General features: G+C 45.6%; 1 protein-coding gene across 2 annotated transcripts in view; it reads left to right on the forward strand.

Moving 5' to 3' along the window:
• The first annotated feature begins 1,146 nt into the window (after window positions 1–1,146).
• Window positions 1,147–22,027, forward strand: part of LOC130888300 (cytochrome P450 4F6) — a 28,917-nt gene continuing 8,036 nt past the window's right edge. For both annotated transcript variants that reach the window (XM_057791217.1, XM_057791218.1), the window contains exons 1-9: window positions 1,147–1,243; window positions 1,584–1,782; window positions 7,641–7,785; window positions 15,047–15,100; window positions 15,190–15,317; window positions 18,284–18,405; window positions 19,566–19,836; window positions 20,157–20,223; window positions 20,421–20,550. In XM_057791217.1, coding sequence (XP_057647200.1) covers window positions 1,585–1,782; window positions 7,641–7,785; window positions 15,047–15,100; window positions 15,190–15,317; window positions 18,284–18,405; window positions 19,566–19,836; window positions 20,157–20,223; window positions 20,421–20,550 — 1,115 coding nt within the window. In that variant the 5' untranslated portion in view covers window positions 1,147–1,243; window position 1,584. The remainder of the gene's footprint in view (window positions 1,244–1,583; window positions 1,783–7,640; window positions 7,786–15,046; window positions 15,101–15,189; window positions 15,318–18,283; window positions 18,406–19,565; window positions 19,837–20,156; window positions 20,224–20,420; window positions 20,551–22,027) is intronic.

Consider the following 22,027-nt stretch of genomic DNA (forward strand, 5'->3'; position numbering starts at 1 on the left):
CAAGTAGAGCTGTTTGGGTCCAAGAGTCTTCTGCATGACACGTGGCAGCTTCCGATGCCGCTATGACCAACGAATATGTGAAGGGACCCTTCTTTAAGAGTTCCTTTTCTAACTTGGGATGATTGGTGTTTTTCAGGGTAAGTTTTTGTAAGGGAGGAAAGGAGGGAGGGAAGGGGGGAGTAGGGGGAGAGAAGGAAGCCAGAGGAGTAAGTAGAAGGAATACTCAAGAAGAGAGACTGACTGAGGGATTTGGTACACTACCAATCTAATCTTGCCTTCAATATGCCCTCATAGTTGTGTGGACCCCTTCTAAAAAACCTTTTTTTTTTTTTTTTTCAAACAAATTCTCCCACATATCCCCGGCTGACCTTGAAACTGTAATCCTCCTAGTGGCTTCAAAAATTATCTGGGCCCCAATACTTAAGGAGCATCTGTGACACGAGCCCAGGCCAAGCTCTGCCCACACTTCCTGCACTTCCTCTGCTCATGGCCCTGCTTAGCCTGACCTTTACCCCCACGCTTTCCCGCGGACCTCTGACACCTCAGCCTCCAGATGAGCTTAATCTATAGACTCTGCCCCCCGTTGAGCTTAATCTATAGACTCTGCCCCCGCTGGTTCCAGCAGAGTTGCATTATTTGTTAAAGCCCTGGGAGTCTTTAGTCAACCTAGGACCTGGGGTGCAAGAAGAAAGAAACTGATCTCGGTCAGGCTGTGCAACTGGTGGGCGGGAGCGGTGCGGGGGAGGGGAGGCGGCATTTCGGAGCCTCCTGGTTCTGCACTAAGAGATGCTGCACGCTCTCCCCTCCAGCTCGCTGTGCAGAGGAACTAGGGAGGTGTTCTCCAATAGGCCTGGCTTGAATCTGGTACGGTGGACCCTGAACTTTGGTGTTTGTTTTTTTATCGGCCAACCCTTGGCCTTAGGAGGGCAGGTTCAGTTGTGAATTTGGAGTCTCAAGGCGCTTCTGTCCCTGGTTGAGACAGAAAGGGTTGAAACTTGAGGATCCCTGGGGCTGCCGGAGCCCGAGACTCCCGGCCTGTTTCGGTCTGTTTATGGCTGGACCCGCCCCACTCACATTGACCAACTGCCAAGGCCCTGGTTGCAGCTGGACCTGGTAGGGATTGGCTGGCTCAGTCCAGCCCCAATTCTCCACGCAGCTTAGCTTCCGGCAGGTCAGACGCCAGGGACAAAGACAGTTCAGAGAAGACAGGAGGTCCTGGAAGAATCGCTGCTCTTGAGAGAAGGTGCCAGGCTGGGAGGCCGCAAAAAGGGTTCTGGTCCTGAACAGGGAGAACTCTGCCCAGGGCTGGGAGGGCTGCAGGGTGTCTGCTGGCCTTGGAGATATCTGGTTTCCTGGTCATCGCACCCAGGGCCTGTGCTTCAGGCTGAGCTATTCTACAATGCAAACAGTTCCTGTCTGCTGTCCCTCCCTCTCCTGTCGTTCCTCTTCTCTCCCACCGTGTGGTCTTTGCATTTCTTCCCGCTCTGCCCGCCCCCCCCCCCCCCCCCCAGTCATTCCAGTCTACATGGCTATAACCCTCTCCAGGGCCGCAGAAGCTCACTCTCTGCCCATCTGCCCTGCAGGATGCTACAGCTGAGCCTGTCCTGGCTGGGACTGGGGTCCACGGCTGCCTTCCCATGGCATCTCCTGTTGCTGGGTGGGGCCTCCTGGATTCTGGCCCGAATTCTGGCCTGCATCTATGTCTTCTATGATAACTGCTGCCGCCTTCGTTGCTTCCCTCAGCCTCCTAAACCAAACTGGTTTTGGGGTCATTTGGGCATGGTGAGTGTGGCAGAAGGTGGGTCTCGGGGTGTCAGGATAGATGTGTTCCCAAGGACTGAGGAAAGGCGCTTATAGAGAAGTCTAGAACACAGGACTTTAGAGTAGTGAGGGAGGGCCTAGGGAGCACCTCTCTCCTCAATCCCAGCATCCCTTGGCTCCTATCCACTCCAAGCTATGAGGCCCTTCTCTCTCTCTCTCCCTTCCCTGCCCCCATTCTACTTTAGGTCACATTATGACCAGGACTCATGGTTTGAGGTCTCTTTTATATAAATAAATATATACATTTATATATTTATACAAATCTGTCCTCCATAGGAGCTCCCAGGGAGGGGAGCACACAGCATGAACATCCCTGGTCCACTCAGTTTCCACTGATGGATTTGAGGCAGCGGTGCCAAAAGTCTGGCCCCTGCCTGGCCCATCCTTGTCCTTAGGCCAGTACCTCTCTGAACTGCCATTTGCCCTTTAGTAATAAGCTGCAATCCCCATGTCCACCTCCAGGGACTCTGGGCGGGGGTGGGGGGGTGGGGGTGGAAGAGAGATGTGAATAGATCTTCAACTCCTCAGGCCCTGTCCTTTCTGATCTTCCCCTCCCCTCTCAGGATGTATCAGTGGACTCCATTGTCCAACCTGAGCACTTTGTTTGTTTGTGGTACTGGGATGAAGCAAGCTTTTCCTTAAGGACCACCCTGGCCACCCCCATAATAGCTACCCTTCCTAGGAGGGCTCCTTCCTCTGCATGCCCCCTCATTCCCAGCACTCCTTGCTCCATGCTGCACGGTGACTATTACAGAGTCACACATTTCTATGTCACCTGTAATTACGGGCACCATCTCCATTGTCATTGATTCACGTGATGCTTTCTCTCCATACAGACAAATCTCCATCCAAAATCCTTCTTCACCCTTGGCTTTCCAGGCTCCCCCATGACCCTCTTCCTTTCTGCATTGCAGTCCAGCTGCTTCCTTCCAATCCTCCTAAGTCGAGTCCTGTAGGAGAACAAACCCGGAAATATATGCATATACACACATATGATATATACATACACATATACACACATGCATATACATACACACATGCATATACATACATACACACATGCATGTACATACACACATGCATATACATACATTTATACACATACATACACATATACATAATACACATGCATATACACAAACATACATATACATATGCATATATATCATATAAATCATATACACATATGCATACATACACATATATGCAATGCATGTATTCATATACACATACATATAATGTGCACATACATTTACAAACATATACACACATATACATGCATATACATATATACACAATACATATATACATACACACACACATGATTTGCTAGAGTGGTTCCCAATCAACAGTGGCCATCCGCACACTGGAGAGAACACAACAGTTACACATCTATAAAACTGAAGGCCTCCGCAGTCCCAGTCTCATGCTCAAAGGTCTGAAAGTCTCAGAAAATTTCTGCTCTTCAGTTCACAAGGGAAGGTCCAAGAAGCAGAAGTTAATGTCGTTAAAGATGGATGCACTCATGTGAAAGAGGCAAAAGGCAGGCAGGCAACACCTTTTTCCTCAAACATTTTTTAATAATTTATTTTTATTTTATGTGCATTGGTGTTTTGCCTGCTTGTATGCCTGGGTGAGGTTGTCCATTCCCCTAGAACTGGAGGTACAGTTGTGAGCCTCTGTGTGGTTGCTGGGAATTGAACCCAGATCCCCTGAAAGACAGTCAGCGCTCTTAACCACTGAGCCAATTCTCTAGCCCTCCCTCTAGCCCCTCTTCAATAATTTTATATTCAGGCTATCCATCAGAAAGTGCCACCCACTCAAGATCTTCTCCCCTCAGTGTGTGTGTTTCTGGAAACATCCTCACAGACTCACCTTGATGTTTGCCTCTTAGTTTCAGATCTTATCATATTTATAATCAAGATTAAATATCACAAGTCCACTCCTTGTTATCTTGACCCCAACCACATATCCTTCTATCATGGTTAATTTATCTAAAACAATACAATAATAAAGTCATAATTCCACCTGATGTAACTATCCTACACACAGCCAATGATACGCTAATTCTTTCCCCTCCCCCAAATAGGTGGAAAAACCTCTTGAGGAATACTTAGCCTTTTAGTAGAGTCTTTAAGGTAAAAACGATAGTACAGGTTTGCAATTCTTAATTACTGATATTTCTTTTCTTGTTTTTTGTTTGTTTGTGGTTTTTTTTTTTTTTTTTTTTTTTTTGAGTTTTTCGAGACAGGGTTTCTCCGTAGTTTTTGGTTCCTGTCCTAGAACTAGCTCTTGTAGACCAGGCTGGCCTCAAACTCACAGAGATCCACCTGCCTCTGCCTCCCGAGTGCTGGGATTAAAGGCGTGCGCCACCACCGCCCGGCCTGTTTGTGGTTTTTGAGGCACAGATTCTCTTTGTGTAGCCCTAGCTGTCCTAGAACTTGCTCTGTAGACCAGGCTGGCCTCAAACTCACCGAGATCCGCCTGCTTCTGTCTCCCAAGAGCTGGGATTAAAGGTGTGTGCCACCACTGCCTGGCTATAAATCTGTTCTTCACAAAGTAAGAACGACCTACTCATAACAACTGTAATCCTTGATTTTTTTTTTTTTTTTACCTGTGACACAGCATTGGCTATGTTTTAAAAGATTTATTTTTAATTATATGTGGGAGGGAACAGGCATGCATGCAGGGGCCTGCAGAGTCCAGCAGAGGGTGTCAGATCTAGAATAAGAGTTACAGAGGGGTGAGAGGGGCATAACATAGCTGTCTTGTTATGAGGCAGAAGGCAGGATTAACTATTGTGCTCCCCTGAGCGTATCTAACTTAAGTTCCCGCAGGACTCATGGTCTTCAGTCTCCTGCCCATTAGGTTTTCCTTTATCAATATTTAGAAATCTTTACCTTGGATGAATTCAGCCAGCCATAGTTTTCCAGGTCTTCTTCACAGCAATGTTGGAGAATATGATAAAACTGGAGACTCCCCCATCCCTGCCCCACCTCCAGCATGTCTCCTTCTGTGCGAAACCTCCCATCTGCTTGCTCTGTCATCCCCTTGTGGACATCATCTTCACTGGTTGTCTCCTGTTCCCTCCCTACTCTTGTGATTCCCCGAATGGCAGCCCCATGTCAACTCTCTCCCCACCGCTCTCCATGGCAATGACGTCGCCATCCTTCCAGGAGTCTCTTTTCTTGGTTCCAAGAGACACCCACACTGCTCTCCCCTGAGCTCTCTGCAGGTCCCTCTGTGTCTGCTGCTGGTTTCTCCTTTCTAAGCTGGGGATCAGGACCGGAGCTGCCACCACGTTTTTTACTGCAGTACAGGGAGGCAGCTGGTGGCAGGAAGGTGTGCTGGGATTGGAATAAAATTAACCGTGAGAGCACTCTGAATGGCAACAAGTGATAAGGTGTTGAATGTGGCGGTGGGAGAGATGAATTGGGAAGAATTCGGTGGAAAGAATCCAATAGAAACAAAAAAACAAATAGTAGAACAATGCATAATACATTATTTTAATTAATAATTTACTAAGTGAAACGTCTTCAAATAACATTTTCATACACACTTCATTTTGGTTGATTCTCCCCCACCTCCCCACAGTCTCTTACTCTTCCCACTTGGTTCTATTGTCTTCCCCATTCCCTCCATTAAAGCCTTTCCCCCATCCTCATGGGCCTCTTTCCCGTTTCCCAGCCTTTTCTTAGATTTACTCCTATTTAAGCACATTTATTTAATAGTGAAAGGCTAGGATCCACAGAGAACACACGTTATTTATCTGAGCCTGGGCTACTTCACCTAATACAGTGTTTCTCGGTTAGATTCATTTCCTGGCAAATTGTACAGCTGAATAAAATTTGGTTGTGTGTATTCCACATCTTCATTAGCCAGTCATCTGTTGATGAGTGTCTAAGCTGGTTTGTAGCAACAGGTCGCTTGTTCAACTCAGCCACCCAGAACCAAAATAACCACACAGAAACTGTATTAATTAAATCACTGCTTGTCCCATTAGCTCTAGCTTCTTATTGGCTAATGCTTACATATTAATTTAACCCATTTCTATTCATCTTTATATCGCCACATGGCTGTGGCTTTCCAGGTAAAGTTCCATATGGCACCAGCAGGCTCCATAGCTTCTCTCTGACTCTGCCCTTCTTTCTCCCAGTATTCAGTTTAGTTTTCCCCGCTTCCTATGTTTTCCTCTATTCCCTATGCAGGCCCAAGACAGTTTCTTTATTAACCAATGGTATTCACAGCGTACGGAGGGGAATCCCACATCACTGGTTCCATTTCCTTGCTATTGTGAAAAAGACCAGAGATAAATGTGGATGAGCAAGTGTCCCTGTAACAGACTATAGAGTCCTTTGGGTACGTGCCCAGGAGTGATATAGTTTTATCATAGGGCACTTCTACTTTTAGTTTCTATGAAAAGGCCCTACATTGATTTACACAGTGGATACATTAGTTTATAATTGTGCCAGTGGATAAGGGTTCTTGTTCTTCTACATTCTCGCTGGCATTTATTCTCACAATTTTTCTTTTTTCTTTATGTGTGTGGTGTTTTGTCTGTGCACCTCATGTGTACAGTCCTCCAGAACCCAGAACAGGACATTGGATCCCCTTGAACTGGAGTTGAAGGCATTTGTGACCCACCATGTGGGTGCTGGGCATTGAACCAGGTGCTTTGGGAGGGCAACCAGTACTCTAAACCACTGAGTCATCCCTCCAACCCCAGTCGCTTGTTTTCTTGGTGGTAACCATTCTGACGAGGTTGAGGTAGAATCTCAAAGTGAATTTCTTTGGTGAACAGAAGCATTTAAAAAACACTTTAAGATGTTTACTGGCAATTTTCATTTTTTTTTTTTTTTTTTTTTGGTTTTTCGAGACAGGGTTTCTCTGTGGCTTTGGAGCCTGTCCTGGAACTAGCTCTTGTAGACCAGGCTGGTCTCGAACTCACAGAGATTCACCTGCCTCTGCCTCCCAAGTGCTGGGATTAAAGGCGTGCGCCACCACCGCCCGGCCCAATTTTCATTTCTTATTTTGAGAGTTGTCCAGTTTGTTGGTCCATTTATTGATTGGCAGAGTGTGGGTATTTAACTTTTTTTCAGTTTCTATATTTTAGATATTGAATTCTTGACTCCTATAGCTGGCAAATATCTTCTCCAGTTCTGTGCACTATGTCAATAGTTTCTTTTGCTCTATAGAGCTTTTTACCTTCATGTAACCTAATTTTTCAGTTCTTGGGAATGTTTTTTTTTCCTTCTTTCTTTTTCTTTATTCTGAGACAGTGTTTCTCTGTGTAGCTTTGGAGCCTGTCCTGGAACTCACTGTGTAGACCAAGCTGGCCTCAGATTCACAGAGATTCGCCTGCCTCTGCCTCCCAAGTGCTAGGATTAAAGACGTGTGCCACCACTGCCCGGTGGGGATGTTTCTTGTACTTCTAGGGTTCCATTCAGAAATTTCTTATACCCGCATTATCTGAATTTCAGTTCTAGATACTATTTTTTTAGCCCGTTACCATTTACCCATCACATGTCCTTGTAACAACTTTGTTATCTATCAAGTGTCGTATCTATAAATCATTTGTGTGTATTTTCCTATTGATTCATCGAGGCACTGTTTAAGGTAAGAAACATAAAAATAGAGAGAGTGAGATGTTGGAAAGAGGCATGTAGATTGAAAGTTGAATATTGTAAGAGAAACATGGATGAACTTGAGGTGGCTCAGCAAGAACCATAGATTAGTGTTGCGAGTAGAAGGGATGAGAGAGGTTGGGAGTGATTGGCAGAGACCCTTCCAGGACTACCCTCTGATTTCTCATTTCCTAGATGAAGAGCAATGAGGAAGGCATGCAGTTTGCAGCACACTTGGGCCACTACTTCCGTGACATCCACCTCTGCTGGATTGGACCTGTCTACCCTGTCCTGAGGCTCATCCACCCAAAGTTCATTGCTCCCCTGCTCCAGGCCTCAGGTATCTCTCCCAGGATCCCAAGCCCTGGCCTCTCCCCGGCTTCTTCTCCCAGTCCTCCTCACATGTACACAGACCAAGCTGAGCAGGGGGTGAAGCCATAGGGAACAGATGTCATGACTCTGTCACCCGTCTTCTGGATGACCGTGGACCCGGTCCTGGGTCTCCTGGGGTGTTGAGGTCTGTCTAAGTTGTGAGTGATGGACATCCAATCTTATTCAACAAAGGGAATCTACTGTCTGGGGCTGTAGCTCAGAGACAGAGCACTTACCTGCCATGTACAAGACCTGAGGTTCACGTGTAGTACAGAAAAGGAAAGTAAAGGCTTCTATTGTTGTTGGGGTCAAGGAGGGAGATCTTCAAGCACGACTATGCAAAGGGAGTAAACAGCGGCTCCAGGAACCTTCATTTCTTAGCTCTGTTTTTGTGGTGGCTTCACAGATAACTCTTAGAAACTCAGCACCCTTCAGAAAGTCTGTGTAGTACTGGGCAGCGTTCTAGCGGCCTTCCAATTGATTTTGGTGGTAGGACTGGCGACTTCCTCTAATCACTGGCTTGATCACTGAGGCTCTGGGCAGCATGGCCACCTTTCCAAATAGTGGCATCAAGATGGGGAAGGTGTGGTGAGGTTGTTGACCTGAGAGAACAGAAATGTGGAGGCAGACACCACGAGTTGTCCATCTGTTACAGAACACTGATGCTATTTTTGTTCATCGGTGTAAACGACGACGACGGTGCGCAGAGTTGCTCGTTTGAGTTGCTCTTTATTTGGGTACCTGGTGACCTGAGGAGGCACTAGTTTAACATGCTTAATTAGCTGCTTTTCTATTGCTGGGTTAAAACACTATGACCAGGACAACTTGCAAAAAGAGGGCTTTATTTTGGGCTCACGGTTCCAGAGGGATGGGGCTGTGACCGTGATGTTGCGGAAGTACAGCAGCAGGCCCGCACGGTGACCTACGCTGAAAACTGAGCGCTGTTACGTCACACCACTAACAAGAAGCAGAGAGAGAAAACTGGGGGTGGTGAGAGACTTGTACCCCCAGTGACTCACTTCCTCCAGCAAGGACACATCTAACTTAACCTGCCCCAAACAGTGCCACCAACTGGGAACCAAGAATTCTAGTGCCTAAGATATGAGGGACATCTCACATAAAACACCGCCTTGCTAAAAAGCTGGGTGTGGTGGTGCGTGCACCTGAATTCCCTGTACAGGGGAGGCGCATCCTGGAGCGCCCTGGCTGGCCCTGTCAAATTGGTGAGCCCTAGATCCCAGTGAGAGACGTTGTCTCAAAAACAAACAAACAAACCCAAGGTAGATGCCTCCTCCTGAGATTGACTTTTGGTATCCACATGCACAGACAGGAGCCCCTCACTCCCACGCATACATCTTTCAAGCGAGCAGCTTATATAGGGAAAGAGAGAAACAAGACAGTCAATATTTCCAAATCTCAGGTTTGCCCCTTTGGCCTGGGGTTCAGGATATTAAGCCCTGTATAGCTAGGCCAAGACATTCACTTGGATGTTGAGTTTTGTCAGTGTCTGTGGTCTGTGTTGCATTCTTTTTTACTGTTCCCTAGGCTGAGAGCATGTTACTTCAGATAACATACCATTGACTGTGTGTGTGTACAGCTCTGTTTACAATGTGTAGATTTTTTTCCTCAATATGGAGTGAAAATACTTCCTTATAATATAAAATATAAAGTCCCCCTAACCAGCCCTTTTATCTGTACCACTTTTCACTACTATTAAAAATTGTTACATCTTAGCTGGGTGGCGGTGGCATACGCCTGTAGTCCCAGCACTCAGTAGGCAGGTAAATCTCTGAGTCTAAGCCCAGTCTGGTCTACAACCAGGGCTCCACAAAAAACAAAACAAACAAACAAAAATCCCACCAACTAGTTTGTGCTGCCCATATATTCTTGAATGGTGAATGGTCCACTGGAGACCATCATCTGGCCAAGGTGCAGAGGATGAGGGCTGTGGAATAACCTGCCCTAGGAGACATCTACGTTACATCTCTTCCTCCCAAGGCTCAGGGATCATTGCAGAACAAAGAGCAGAGAGAGTGGAAGAGGCAGTGGATGATTGTAAGAAACACTGTTTTTTCAGACACGGCAGGGCGTTTGCACAGATGGACTCACAGCATTTGTGACACCTTTCATATGTGCAAGCTCAAGCCGAACAAAATCCCAGCCTGCAGAGGGGAGGAGAGGGGAGGTGGGCACAAAGTCCCACCCTAGCCGAGGAGCTACTGCTAACTGATAGCTGTTGGGAGTTAGGGGGATCAGTCTTCTTCTTTTTTTGATTTTTTTCTCTGTGTAACAGCTCTGGTTGTCCTGAAACTCTTTTTATAGACCAAGTACGCTGGCCTCAAAGTCACAGAGATCTGCCTGCCTCTGCCCCCCAAGTGCTAGGATTAAAGTCATGGGCCACCACTGCCCAGCTAGAAACCTTTCTTAAGAGTGGTTGTAAATCTGTTTATTTAGACAGCTGCTCAAACATCCTGGCTGACTTCTATTTGGTGAAGATAACCTTGAGCTCCTGATGCTCCTACTTCCAGCTCCTGAATGCTGAGACTACAAGCATTCACAGCCACACTTGCTTTATGTGGTTAAAGGGTGGACCTTGGGCTCCACGCATGCTAGGCAAACACACGATCATCTGAACTACACACTGATTTTGAGTTTTAAATTTTATAAAGTCTAGAACTATGGGAAACAAAAGAATTAGAGTAGTCCTGGTTAGACTTTTGCAAAAAAAAAAAAAAAAATTCACAATCAGAAGAATAATCTAGTTATCTTCTGCTAGAACCATCTTAAAATAAACTTGCCTGTAAAGTTGAAAACAGAGTTGCAGAGATGGCTCACTGGTGAAAATCACTCACTGCTCTTGCAGAGGACCTGAGTCCAATACCCAGCACCCACATCAGGCAGCGCACAACTGCCTGTAACTCCAGATTCCAGGGATCTGATGCCTCCTTCTGGCCTCTGTGAGCACCTGCACACATGTGACACACACACACATACACACACACACACACAAATAAAAATAACAACAAATATTCTTTTTTTTAGAAATTGTAAATAGATACTTTTAGATAAGTCTTGAATTTAACTCAGTTTTTTTTAAAGACTTATTTATTAATTATGTATACAGGGTTCTTCCTGCTTGTATGCCTTCAGGCCAGAAGAGGGCACCATACCTCATTACTGATGGTTGTGAGCCACCATGTGGTTGCTGGGAATTGAACTCAGGACCTCTAGAAGAGTAGTCAGTGCTCTTAACCTCTGAGCCATCTCTCCAGCCCTTAACTCAGTTTTCTAAGTAGTTAAGAGCCTGACAAAGTTAATAGAAAACTTACTTTGATTAAACACAAATTTTTGTGTTTTTAAATTGGTTTTGTAAATGTTACAAAGAACAAATCATTATCTTTAGAGAATCTCATTGATTTATCTTGTGGCTTGAGGTGCCGCAGTAGAGAGAGAAGCTCACCAAGGTGCTAAGCCTTCATTTTCTGAAGGAGCAGAGGGGTTCTGTCTTCTTTGAAAAGACCAACACCCAGCTAGCTCACTCCAGTTACTTTATTCAAACACATACAAGGTTAATAGAGGCTGGGAAACGTTCCAGCTACCAACATTATCTTGCTCTTGCTACCCATGAGAGCAGACAACCCACACACATTTCAGGCTTGATCAAAAGAAAGAGCTCCAGCTCTTAGGACCAAGATCAGTGCAGTCGAAAGCGCTCAGGTGGCACTCTCCAGAACAACATCTCTTCAAGGTTCAAACAGTCTCAGAACAATTCCTCAGCCTCTAATGATTTCACCCAAACAAGCATAGGCTTTGCTGAAACATTCCTCTCAGTGCCTCCAAAGGCTTTGCTATACATTTCCCTTAAAGCCAGATATGGAGCCTTAATTTACCTACTTCTACAACCCCTCTGTGATTTGCTCAGATCTTCTGTGATGTGTTTAATTCCCCTGGTTTTATCTTTTACCATTTTGAGAAAATCCAGTCATTTTATCTTCAGGCAAAATCTTATTTTTCCATGCAAAAAAAACCTATTTTCTTTAGAAATACTTTTTAAATTTTCTTACCAAAATATGCATTTTTATTTTCTCTTGTGTTTCTATCTCCCATTAAACTGTTTTGTGGTCGTTACATTTTGTAGTTTTATTTCTTTTCTCAGTATCATGAGACCCAGAAACATAACAAACAAATTTATCAGCTTCTTAGGAAACTATTCAATCTAAATCACATTTATTACATAATGTAACAGATTAAGGTCACTCACCCACATTTTATTGAGCTATAAAGTTCCTGACTGTGCAAGACCCAAGCAGATGTCACTGCTACTCAAATTTTTTTTTAAAGTCTGTTTTGCACGTTTTTCTTTTGTCTCACAAATGTTTGAGGGTTACAGAATCTTACATTCCAGCAGAGGCTTGCAAGCTAACAGAGCCTTCAATGATCTTGGATAGGGAATCATATTGTATAAGCAAGAAGGCATAAGGGAGGGGGCCCGAAAATCTTTATGCCAACCCTGTAATTTCAGTATGAGATACAAAAGGCATCTGTTACCCTGAACAGTGTGGGAGAGGGAGAGCAAACATCTGGCTTTTTACTGAAGAAATAAAAGGCAGTGGGTATCCAGTAGTGCAGACTGGGCTGTTGGGTCTACCCACCACAGGTCGTACTCAGAGAGTTTGTGTATTCATTGTAAAATATAACGTATAAAATAGAGGCTGTAAATCTGCCGCTCATTCAGAATCAGAGTCTCGAAGGCCAGATTAAATTTTATCGCAAACTGTTAAAGATACAAAATGATACATAGAAACGATTACTTTAGGATGCATGAGGTAACTTGGTGACTAAAAACACTTATTGCACAATCCTGATGACCTAGTTTGACCCCGGCATCCACTAACAGTAAAATAGCAAAACTGACTGTACAGATTTGTCCTCTGACCTCCATGGGGCTGTCACGCATGCACACACCCACACATCGCACTCACAATAAAAATAAAATAAATTTTGTAAACAATTCCACTAATTCAAAGCACACTCTTTAATGGAAACAAGGCAGGAAATTTACATCTCTTGCATAGAACTTCCTGAAATGAAAGCAAAATAGTGAGACTGTAAACTCATTATGTGTACTTAAGGTAATATCTTTCCCTTTGCTGGTTAAATTGTAAAGTAGTATATGATAATGAGAGAAACAGCTAATGGTCACCACCAACCCCCGGAATGTAATACATACAGTGGTCATAACTTTTACAATAAAATACCATTTTCCTTTTATTATAAGATAGCAAACTTAATCAGGCCAGTTGTCAAGATGCTCCTCCCTGAGTGGTTCCCACCAGGAGTGGGGTCCATGTAACCCATTATCACAGACAGAACTGTGAAGTAGATCAGAACAGTAGAACAGAACAGTGCCTTTAAACCAGGTGCCTCATGGGCCATAACCTGGGAGAGGGAAGAAACTGCACTAGAACACACTTTTAAACCAGAAGCCAAGCGAGCTGTCACCCAGGAACAAAGCTGGAAGCACAGCAGTTCAGTAATTCAGTTCACTAAGTGACAGTGACGAGGAGTGCAGAAGCTGGGACAGCATCTAGGCCGTCATTGAGATTTCTGACGAGTCAGTGACTACCTGGAGAGGCCTGAGCCATCCAGGCAGAGCTACCACAGGAGGTAACCAGAACACCGAGGTTCATACGGCCTGTCATTGTGAATGCCAATGATTGGAAATTATAATTTAATCTTTAAATCGTACTTTATTCACAGAGTCTGCAATCAGAGAAGGCAGGGAGTCCTAATATTCTAAAGACAAACAAAAACCTGCCTCACAGCTCAGCTCCAACCATCACATTATATAGCAGGGGTAGGGAGATGACGGACAACAAAAGACTGGGAGAGCTCAGCCTTTCCCCTCTGGCGGTGAACAACCCTCGTTTTCAAGGGTGGTAGGAGAAATCCCCCAGTCTCAATAATTTAGGCAAACAGATGTAATCAGCAAGAGGTGTCTTTATTGATTACAAAGGCGCCTGTGGATGCTGCAGCAACTAAGTTACAATTAAGTTACTGAGCATGCCAGGCTGATGGCACATCATGTATTTATAAGGATTTAGGAGTTACATAAGGGGCTTGTCTAGCAACAGCATTTCATTGGTTCTCAAATTGGCGGGCTTAGCTCACCCTGGGGATGGCCCCGTGTCTATTTCCGAATTTCCCCGAAAAACCCTGTAACAGGTTGACAATTTAGATAGGATGTCTTGGAGGGGGTGGAGTAGTCCCGAAAAACCACAAAGCTAGATAGAGCACTCTGCAGCAAGTTTGACAATCTAGATAGACTGCCTTGGGGGGTGGAGGATTCCCTCTTCTTAGCCTAGTCAGTGAGTCTGCAACCCATAGATATCCAGTTTTAGCATCGGCTGAGCTGAGGGGCCCAGCTAAATTTCAGCAAAGTTTAACATAGTACATGGGCATGGGGGTCTTTCAAGTATGGGGGTCTTTCAGCCATATGCTCTGTCGTTCCCCTGAGGCTCATGATGGCAATGCTGCTTTCCTTGTCGTGCCCTACACTTCTCCCTTGTTGTTCATCTGGACCCAGATGTTTCCAAGGATGTGACAAGGACTTAGGGCCAAGGACTCCCCATCCTCAAAGATACCATAGGATGCTTGCCCATGTGCCCTCCACTTAGAGCTGCCACTGCCCCCTCCAGCCCCAGGGTCAATGAGACAGAGCTGGACCCATAGAAGCTATGGTGGAGCTTCCCCTGCAATGCTCTGCACGTTGTCTTCCTCTCAATCACCCCCCAGCTGGGAGTACCTTCCATTTCAGCTGGTTGAAACAATGAGGAGTCACTGAATAGTGAGGAGTCCTTCATATGCCATTGTCTTCTCTTAACCTCAGCCTTCTCCTTCAAGAATTCTCCATCTTGCTAGAATGCTATTGAATGTGATGGGAGACAGGGAATGTCTGCGAGATATCTGAGTCACACCGGAGACATTCATAGGACTGTATTTAAATCTTGTCTGAGGTGTATCCGAAGGGCACCTTTGCTCTACCTGTTGCTACAGCCTGGTCTGGTCCCTTCCTGTGCCCCCACCCCTGTCCTGCATCCTTATTTACTTTGTCTTCATCCCCTTCTTGTTATGCTGAGCTTGAAGGAGAAATGCGCAGCCCTTGCTGAGAGTTCCCACCCCTCCTAAAGTCCATTGCCATGGGCCCTGATTGTTCTCCTTTGTGTCAGCTGCTGTTGCGCCCAAGGAAATGACTTTATATGGCCTCCTGAAGCCCTGGCTGGGTGAGTAACTGAAGGCGAAGGGTCAGGGGACTCCCTTGAGTGTTAAAGGGGGGCACTACTCTTGCCTATTGTCATGGCTTCCCTACCAGGGGATGGGCTCCTGCTGAGTTCAGGTGACAAGTGGAGCCACCACCGCCGCCTGCTGACGCCCGCCTTCCACTTTGACATCCTGAAGCCCTATGTGAAGATTTTTAACAAGAGTGTGAACATCATGCATGTGAGTTTCTTGAGCATGGGGTCCTCCTGGAGCCTTGTAGAAAGCAATTTGCTTTCCGATGTAATCTGCAGGCATGGGTACTACAAAATCCCTTTCCAAACTTCAGTTTTCTTTTTCTTTCTTTCTTTTTAGTTTTTTCGAGACATGGTTTCTCTGTGTTGCCTTGGCTATCCTGGGACGTGCTCTGCTGACCAGGCTTGTAGTGGGAGCTGCGGGCTGTGTTCCTGCCGCCCCAGCTCCTGGTCGCCTGGCTAGCTTATGCCCCAAAATAACAACACACAAACTGTATTCTTTTAAACACTGCTTGGCCCATTATATCTAGTCTCTTCTTGGCTAATTCTCACGTATTAATTTAGCCCATTTCTAATAATCTGTGTAGCACCCCAAGGTGGGCTTACCGGGAAGATTCTAGCCTATGTCCATCCTGGGTTGGAGCTTCATCGCATCTGCCCCAGAGAGGAGAGCTATCGAGTCTGAGCTTACTTCCTCTTCCTCCCAGCATTCTGTTATGTTTACTCCACCCACCTATTTTCTAACCTATGAGGGCCAAGCAGTTTCTTTATTTTTTAACCAATGACCTTCCTCCATCACAGGCTGGCCAGGATCTCAGAGGAACTCCCCCCTGCCTCTGCCTCCTGAGCTCTGGGATTAAAGGGATGCGGCACCACTGCCTGGCAATTTTCTATCTGTAATGGGGAACTAATAATCCATTCTTTTTTTAAAAAAAAAATATTTATTTATTTATTTATTTATTTATTTATTTATTTATTTATTTATTTATTATGTATACAACATTCCTTCCATGTATGCTTGCAGGCCAGAAGAGGGCACCAGATCTCATTACAGATGGCTGTGAGCCACCATGTGGTTGCTGGGAATTGAACTCAGGACCTCAGGAAGAGCAGTCAATGCTCTTAACCTCTGAGCCATCTCTCCAGCCCCTAATAATCCATTCTTAAAGGGTAGCCAAGATGACACCAGGGAGTCATGCTCCTAGCATACGAAAGGGGCTGCGAAGGACCTGTATCTACTTAGTCACAGGAGCTTTGGAAAGTCAGCACGTTCATCTGGCTGTTGCTCAGTAGGTCTTTCTACAAACTGCACTGTAACAGGCTTTTTCTTTGAGGCCACCAAACAGCTCCCACATCAAGACACAGAGACTTATTGTTAGTTTTGAATGCTTGTCATAGCTTTGACGCTTTTTTGGCTAGCTCCTTTAACTTAATCTGTTTCTCTCTATCCACCTTTTGCCTTGGGCCTTTCTTACTTCTGTATAACTTACTTTCACTGCTTTTGTGTGTCTGACTGGCTGGTGTCTGCCTGCCTTCTTACCCTAGGCATCACTCTTATTCTCTCCTCCTTCTCTTGTTCCTTTAGAGCCTAGATTTCTCCTCCTATTTATTCTCTCTCCCTGCAAGCCCTACCTGTCCATTTCTCCTGCCCAGCTATTGGCCATTCAGATCTTTATTAGGCAGGCAAGGTGAAACAAATGCAACATATCTTCATAATTAAACAAATGCAGCACAAGCAAGCGTAATACATCCTTGCATCATTAAACAAATGCAGCATAAACAGATGTAACACACCTTTACACAGTTAGAGTAATATACAGCCACATAAACAGGTGTAACACATCTTTGCCTATTTAAAATAACATTCTACAACAACATACCACTCTAAACTCACTGGCCTTAGACTCTACACAGTGACAGATATCTTTATCCCAGCACTTGGGAGACTGGGGCAGAAGTATAGTGAGTTCATGGCTATATAGCAAGACCCTGCATTAAAACAACCAGTTCTTGTGCTAGACGGTCTTCTGAGCATGCGCAAAGCCCTGGTTTCCATCCCAGTATTTAAAAAAATTAGAAAACATGGTTTGGGGGAGTGTTTGTTTTTATGTGTGTGTGTTTTGGATTGGATTTTTGTTGTTGTTATTTTGGTTTTGGTTTTGGTTTTTTTTTTTTTTTTTTTTTTTTTTTTGCTTTCTAGGGGGCAGTTTTAGACAGGGTCTCTCTCTATATCTCTGGCTGTCCTAGAACTTACTGTGTAGGCCAGGCTGGCCTCAAACTCACTGAAATCTGCCTGCCGTCTCCCTCCCAAATGTTGAGATTAAAGGTGTGTGCCAGCATGCCTGGCTAAATAAAAGAAAAAAAAATTACAACTTCACTGGCTATTCCTTAAGGAAGTCTGGGTTTTCTAGCATGGAGAGACTGGGTTCTAGAAGAGAGAACGAGGAGAAAAGCTCAGTAACTCTCCAAGCTTAGCGTCAGGGATAGCACACCATCATTTTAAAAACACTCCTCAAGTCAGAGCAAACAAGCCCTGAGTTCAGCTCAGATTCAAGACATGGAGAAACAGGCCTACGTCCCAATGGAAATGCTACAAGGGCTTGTTGCAAAGACTGAGGGTGGAGGAATTATGAAAAAAATGAAGACATTTCTGAACCTCCTGCCACTATGCTAACAAGTATGGCAATGACAACAGACATTTATCGATCACCTACTAGCTACAGAAATATTATGGCAGTTCCATGGTCTAAGTCATCTGATATAATTTCCACATTGCTCTATGACTACAACATTATAGATGGTGAAACTGGGGGCCAGAGAGGTCAGGGAGAATGTCAAATTTCACCAGCAGTAAGAGAGTAGAAGCAGTGAAGCAAGATATTTAAGTATGAAAATCAAGTCAATTTAGTTATTACTAAAGGTTTAAATGGTGAGACTGAGGAGAGGGTGATAAGCTGAACAAAGGTGCGCAGAGGTGTACTTGAACTCAGGGATCCTGACTTCCAGGCTTGCATGTTTGTCTCATACAGTAACACCGCTGTTCTCACCCAAGCCTGTCGTACCCTGGGATGGAGTGCCCAGGGCCAAAGACCAGAAGACTGGCTCAGAGCAGGGTGGGGGACTCTATTCAAGTTTTGGAAGATTCAGCCCATCTCAGTTTACTTTTCTGGCCAGGCCAAGTGGAAGCACCTGACCGCCAAGGGCAATGCCCGTCTGGACATGTTTGAACATATCAGCCTCATGACCTTGGACAGTCTGCAGAAATGCATCTTCAGCTTCGACAGCAACTGTCAGGAGTGAGTCACTGTCTTTGTTGGGGAACCTGAGCATGGACCAAGGCAGGAGGCTGGGGATGGAGGGACTGGCCAGAGGGAGAAAAGGTGGGCTATAGCTGACATTTAAGGACAGTGAAAAGAAAGAGTGACCCTTTCAGATAGGTGGGGTTGTTTAGATAAAGCAGGGAGCTGGAGACAAGCATTGCCATTAACAGGCAGTTTGGAAAAAAGACATCTGAAAATGAAGTTGGGGGGTTCAATTTGTTGTTGTTGTTGTTGTGACGAAATACCTGAGCAGAACAGCTTAAAGGAGAAGAGATATGTTTGAGCTCCTGGTGTCGGAGGTTTCAGTGCTTCCTGGTGGGGAAGGGGGTGGGAGAGCACCTCCCATCATGATGGCGAAGAAGAAAAAAGTGAAGATTGCTTCTGCTTGCAACCAACCTTCCCCCTCCTTCCCCTGTTGTCTCTGTGGGGCCCCAGCCAATGGGATATGCTGCCCACATGCTGAGCAGGCTTTGACCCACTTAGTCTGCCCTGAAATAGCCCTATAGATTCACACAGAAATGTGCTTCCCTCAACTCCTCGATGCGTCTTAATTGAGATTTAACTGTTCTGATCCCCATAAGAAGAAGGGAAATGGGCACAAAGTCCCACCCTAGCTAAGAAGCTATTTCCATTGGTATCTTCTGGGAAAGGGAAAAATCAGTTTTCTTCAATGGAGTGACACTGGGTATATCTGCCACACTCCAATGCAGACCTCATGCTCAGCACAAATCAGACACCATTTGTGTGTGTGTGTGTCCTTTGGTTTCATTTGAAGTTTTTTTGTTTTATTTTAAGAGAGAGAGAAAAAAAAAACAAAGTTGGATGGGTGGGACTATTCAAGAAGAAATTGGCAGAATTGGAAAGAATATGATCAAAGGTTAAAAAATTATTTTTAAAAAAGATTTGTCACCAGGCAGTGGTAACCAATTCCTTTAGTCCCAGCACTCAGAAGGCAGAGGCAGGCAGATCTCTGAGTTCCAGGATGGCCAATTCTACACAGAGAAATCCTGTCTCAAAAAAAAAGGCGTGCGCCACCACCGCCAAGCAAGAGGGGGCTAATCTTAGTCCTGGGTCTCTGCCTGGGCAGGGGGTTTATGTGTCCTAAGAGTTTGCTTTCTCTCTGGCCTACCCTGCAGGACTCCTAGTGAATACATTGCTGCCATTTTGGAGCTCAGCTCCCTCATAATGAAACGGCAGCGCCAGCTCTTCCTGCGCATGGACTTCCTGTACTACCTCACTGCTGACGGGCGGCGCTTCCGCAAGGCCTGTGACCTGGTGCACGACTTCACAGATGCTGTCATCAGGGAGAGACACCGCACCCTCCATAGCCAGGGTGTTGATGAGTTCGTGAAGGCCAAGGCTAAGTCTAAGACTTTAGACTTCATTGATGTGCTCTTGCTGGCCAAGGTGGGCTTTTCTGGGGTCTGAGTTGCATGGATCCTAATGTCCGATGTTAGCTAGAAGTTGAACTTAATCTAGAGCGTACTAGGGAGGCATAAACAGTGGTTGTAAAAAGGAGGAAAAGGTTAGAGATAAGTTTTAGAGGTGACTGCTGGATGCTGTGTAGAAGAAGCAAAGAACAGTAAAAAGCCAAGGACGAACTTATATGGAAGGCCCGGAGATAATACAAGGGAATCCTGTGTGCACAGTGAGTGTCAGGCCTTGTCTCAAGACAGGCTTATAAGTGTTCAGTCGCTGTATGAGCTGTGGTCTTGCTTTGTCTACAGGATGAACATGGAGAGGAGCTGTCTGATGAGGACATTCGGGCAGAGGCTGACACCTTCATGTTTGGAGGTGAGAGTTCCTATGTAGGGCTACAGAAAGGGAGGATCTGTTAGTCCCAGAGTCATCTGTCAGGGGAAACCCAGGATCTCTCCATTCCTTGCATCCACCGGTTCCCCAGCCTTCCTGCGGACCTTGCTGCCTAGACACTACCCAGCCTGTGGTATGGATGCAGCCCAGAGACATAAGTCTTCCTGTTGATCCTGCAGGTCATGACACCACCGCCAGTGGGCTCTCCTGGACCCTGTACAACCTTGCGAGGCACCCGGAGTACCAGGAGCGCTGCCGGCAGGAAGTGCAGGAGCTGCTGAGGGACCGTGACCCAGAGGAGATTGAATGGTGAGCGTAGGTCCTTGTGATCTGTACTATAACCCTTCTCTTTGGCTCTGCTCCCCAGATGGGGAAGAGAATCTCCTTTGGTTGATTCTTCCATTATTGCTTGGTGTACATAGAAGCTGAGCTCAGGGAGATGGCTAGCGAGAGAAAGACTGTATGCTTAGTGACAGAGACCTCTCAAAGCCCACATTTAGCCGGGCGGTGGTGGCACATGCCTTTAATCCCAGCACTCGGGAGGCAGAGGCAGGTGGATCTCTGTGAGTTCGAGGCCAGCCTGGTCTACAAAGTGAGTTCCAGGACAGGCTCCAAAGCTACAGAGAAACCCTGTTTCGAACCCCTCCCCCCCAAAAAAGAGCCCACATTTACCACCTCACTAATTTGCTAGTCAAAATTAGCAAACTTTTATAAATCATCTGAGTGCACTGTAGACAGGGGATCCTGATGGGCAGGCACTGGGAAGTGAGCTGCCTTGAGCTTCTGAGACCTCAAAGCTCTCAGCTCCTTCTCCAACACCATGTCTGCCTGCACACCACCATGCTTCCTATCATGATGATAATGGACTAAACTTCTGAAACTGTAAGCCAGCCCCATTGAAATATCTTCCTTTATAAGAGTTGCCGTGGTCATGGTGGCTCTTCACAGTGGTAGCTACCTTAAGACACTAGGGTGACCTCAGATCCATCTGTTGGACCCTGAAGTCTAATCACTGAGGAGGAGTTGCCCCAAGAGACCACCTCTCACACCATGATCTGTACTTTAGTTGATGTAAAAGCATGAGGATTTTATTAATTCTGTCACAACAAGGTCTTTCAGCCTTCAAGAAGCCAGAAAGACCCTGAATAGCTGGTACAGGCTACTTTGGGGGTTGTTTTCCAACTATTGGGATTGGCTTATTCAAATGGCTATTAGCAACGATTGGTCTGAGCCACGACGAGAGAGTGGTTGCTAGATCAGGCGGGGTAAAGGGGAATATCTGTGAGTCATTCTAACCGTATCTGAGGAAATGAGTCAACATCTAAGGGTTATCTTGCCCCAGTTCTAATAACTGAGTTCTATCTGGAGAACATCCACAAGGACACGGGTAGATGGACAATCCCCAACATTCCAGTATGTGCATGTGTAGTTGTTAGGTCCTTGGTTCCCGGGGGGGGGGGAGGGGGAGAGCACTAGTGCTGAGAGGCCTCAGCTTAAAGTTCTACACATCCTCATGCCCCTTCTTGAGTGCTGGAATTATAAAATCATGTCACTGTGCCCATTCCTAGATGCGTTTTTAAGTTGGTCCGTTTGTGGTGGGATATTTGCTATACTGCCCAGGCTGGTACCAAACTGACGGACTCAAGTGATCATCCTGCTTCAGTATGCAGAACAGCTGATCTTAACTGATGAAGCAAAAAAATAAAGGAAGCCAAGCTGCTTGATAGCACAGTGAACGAGGCACTCAGAACTTCTTCAGGTTAAAGGAGACATTTCTGCTATACCA

Source organism: Chionomys nivalis, chromosome 1 (genome assembly GCF_950005125.1).
Source record: "Chionomys nivalis chromosome 1, mChiNiv1.1, whole genome shotgun sequence".
Taxonomy (NCBI): Eukaryota; Metazoa; Chordata; class Mammalia; order Rodentia; family Cricetidae; genus Chionomys; species Chionomys nivalis.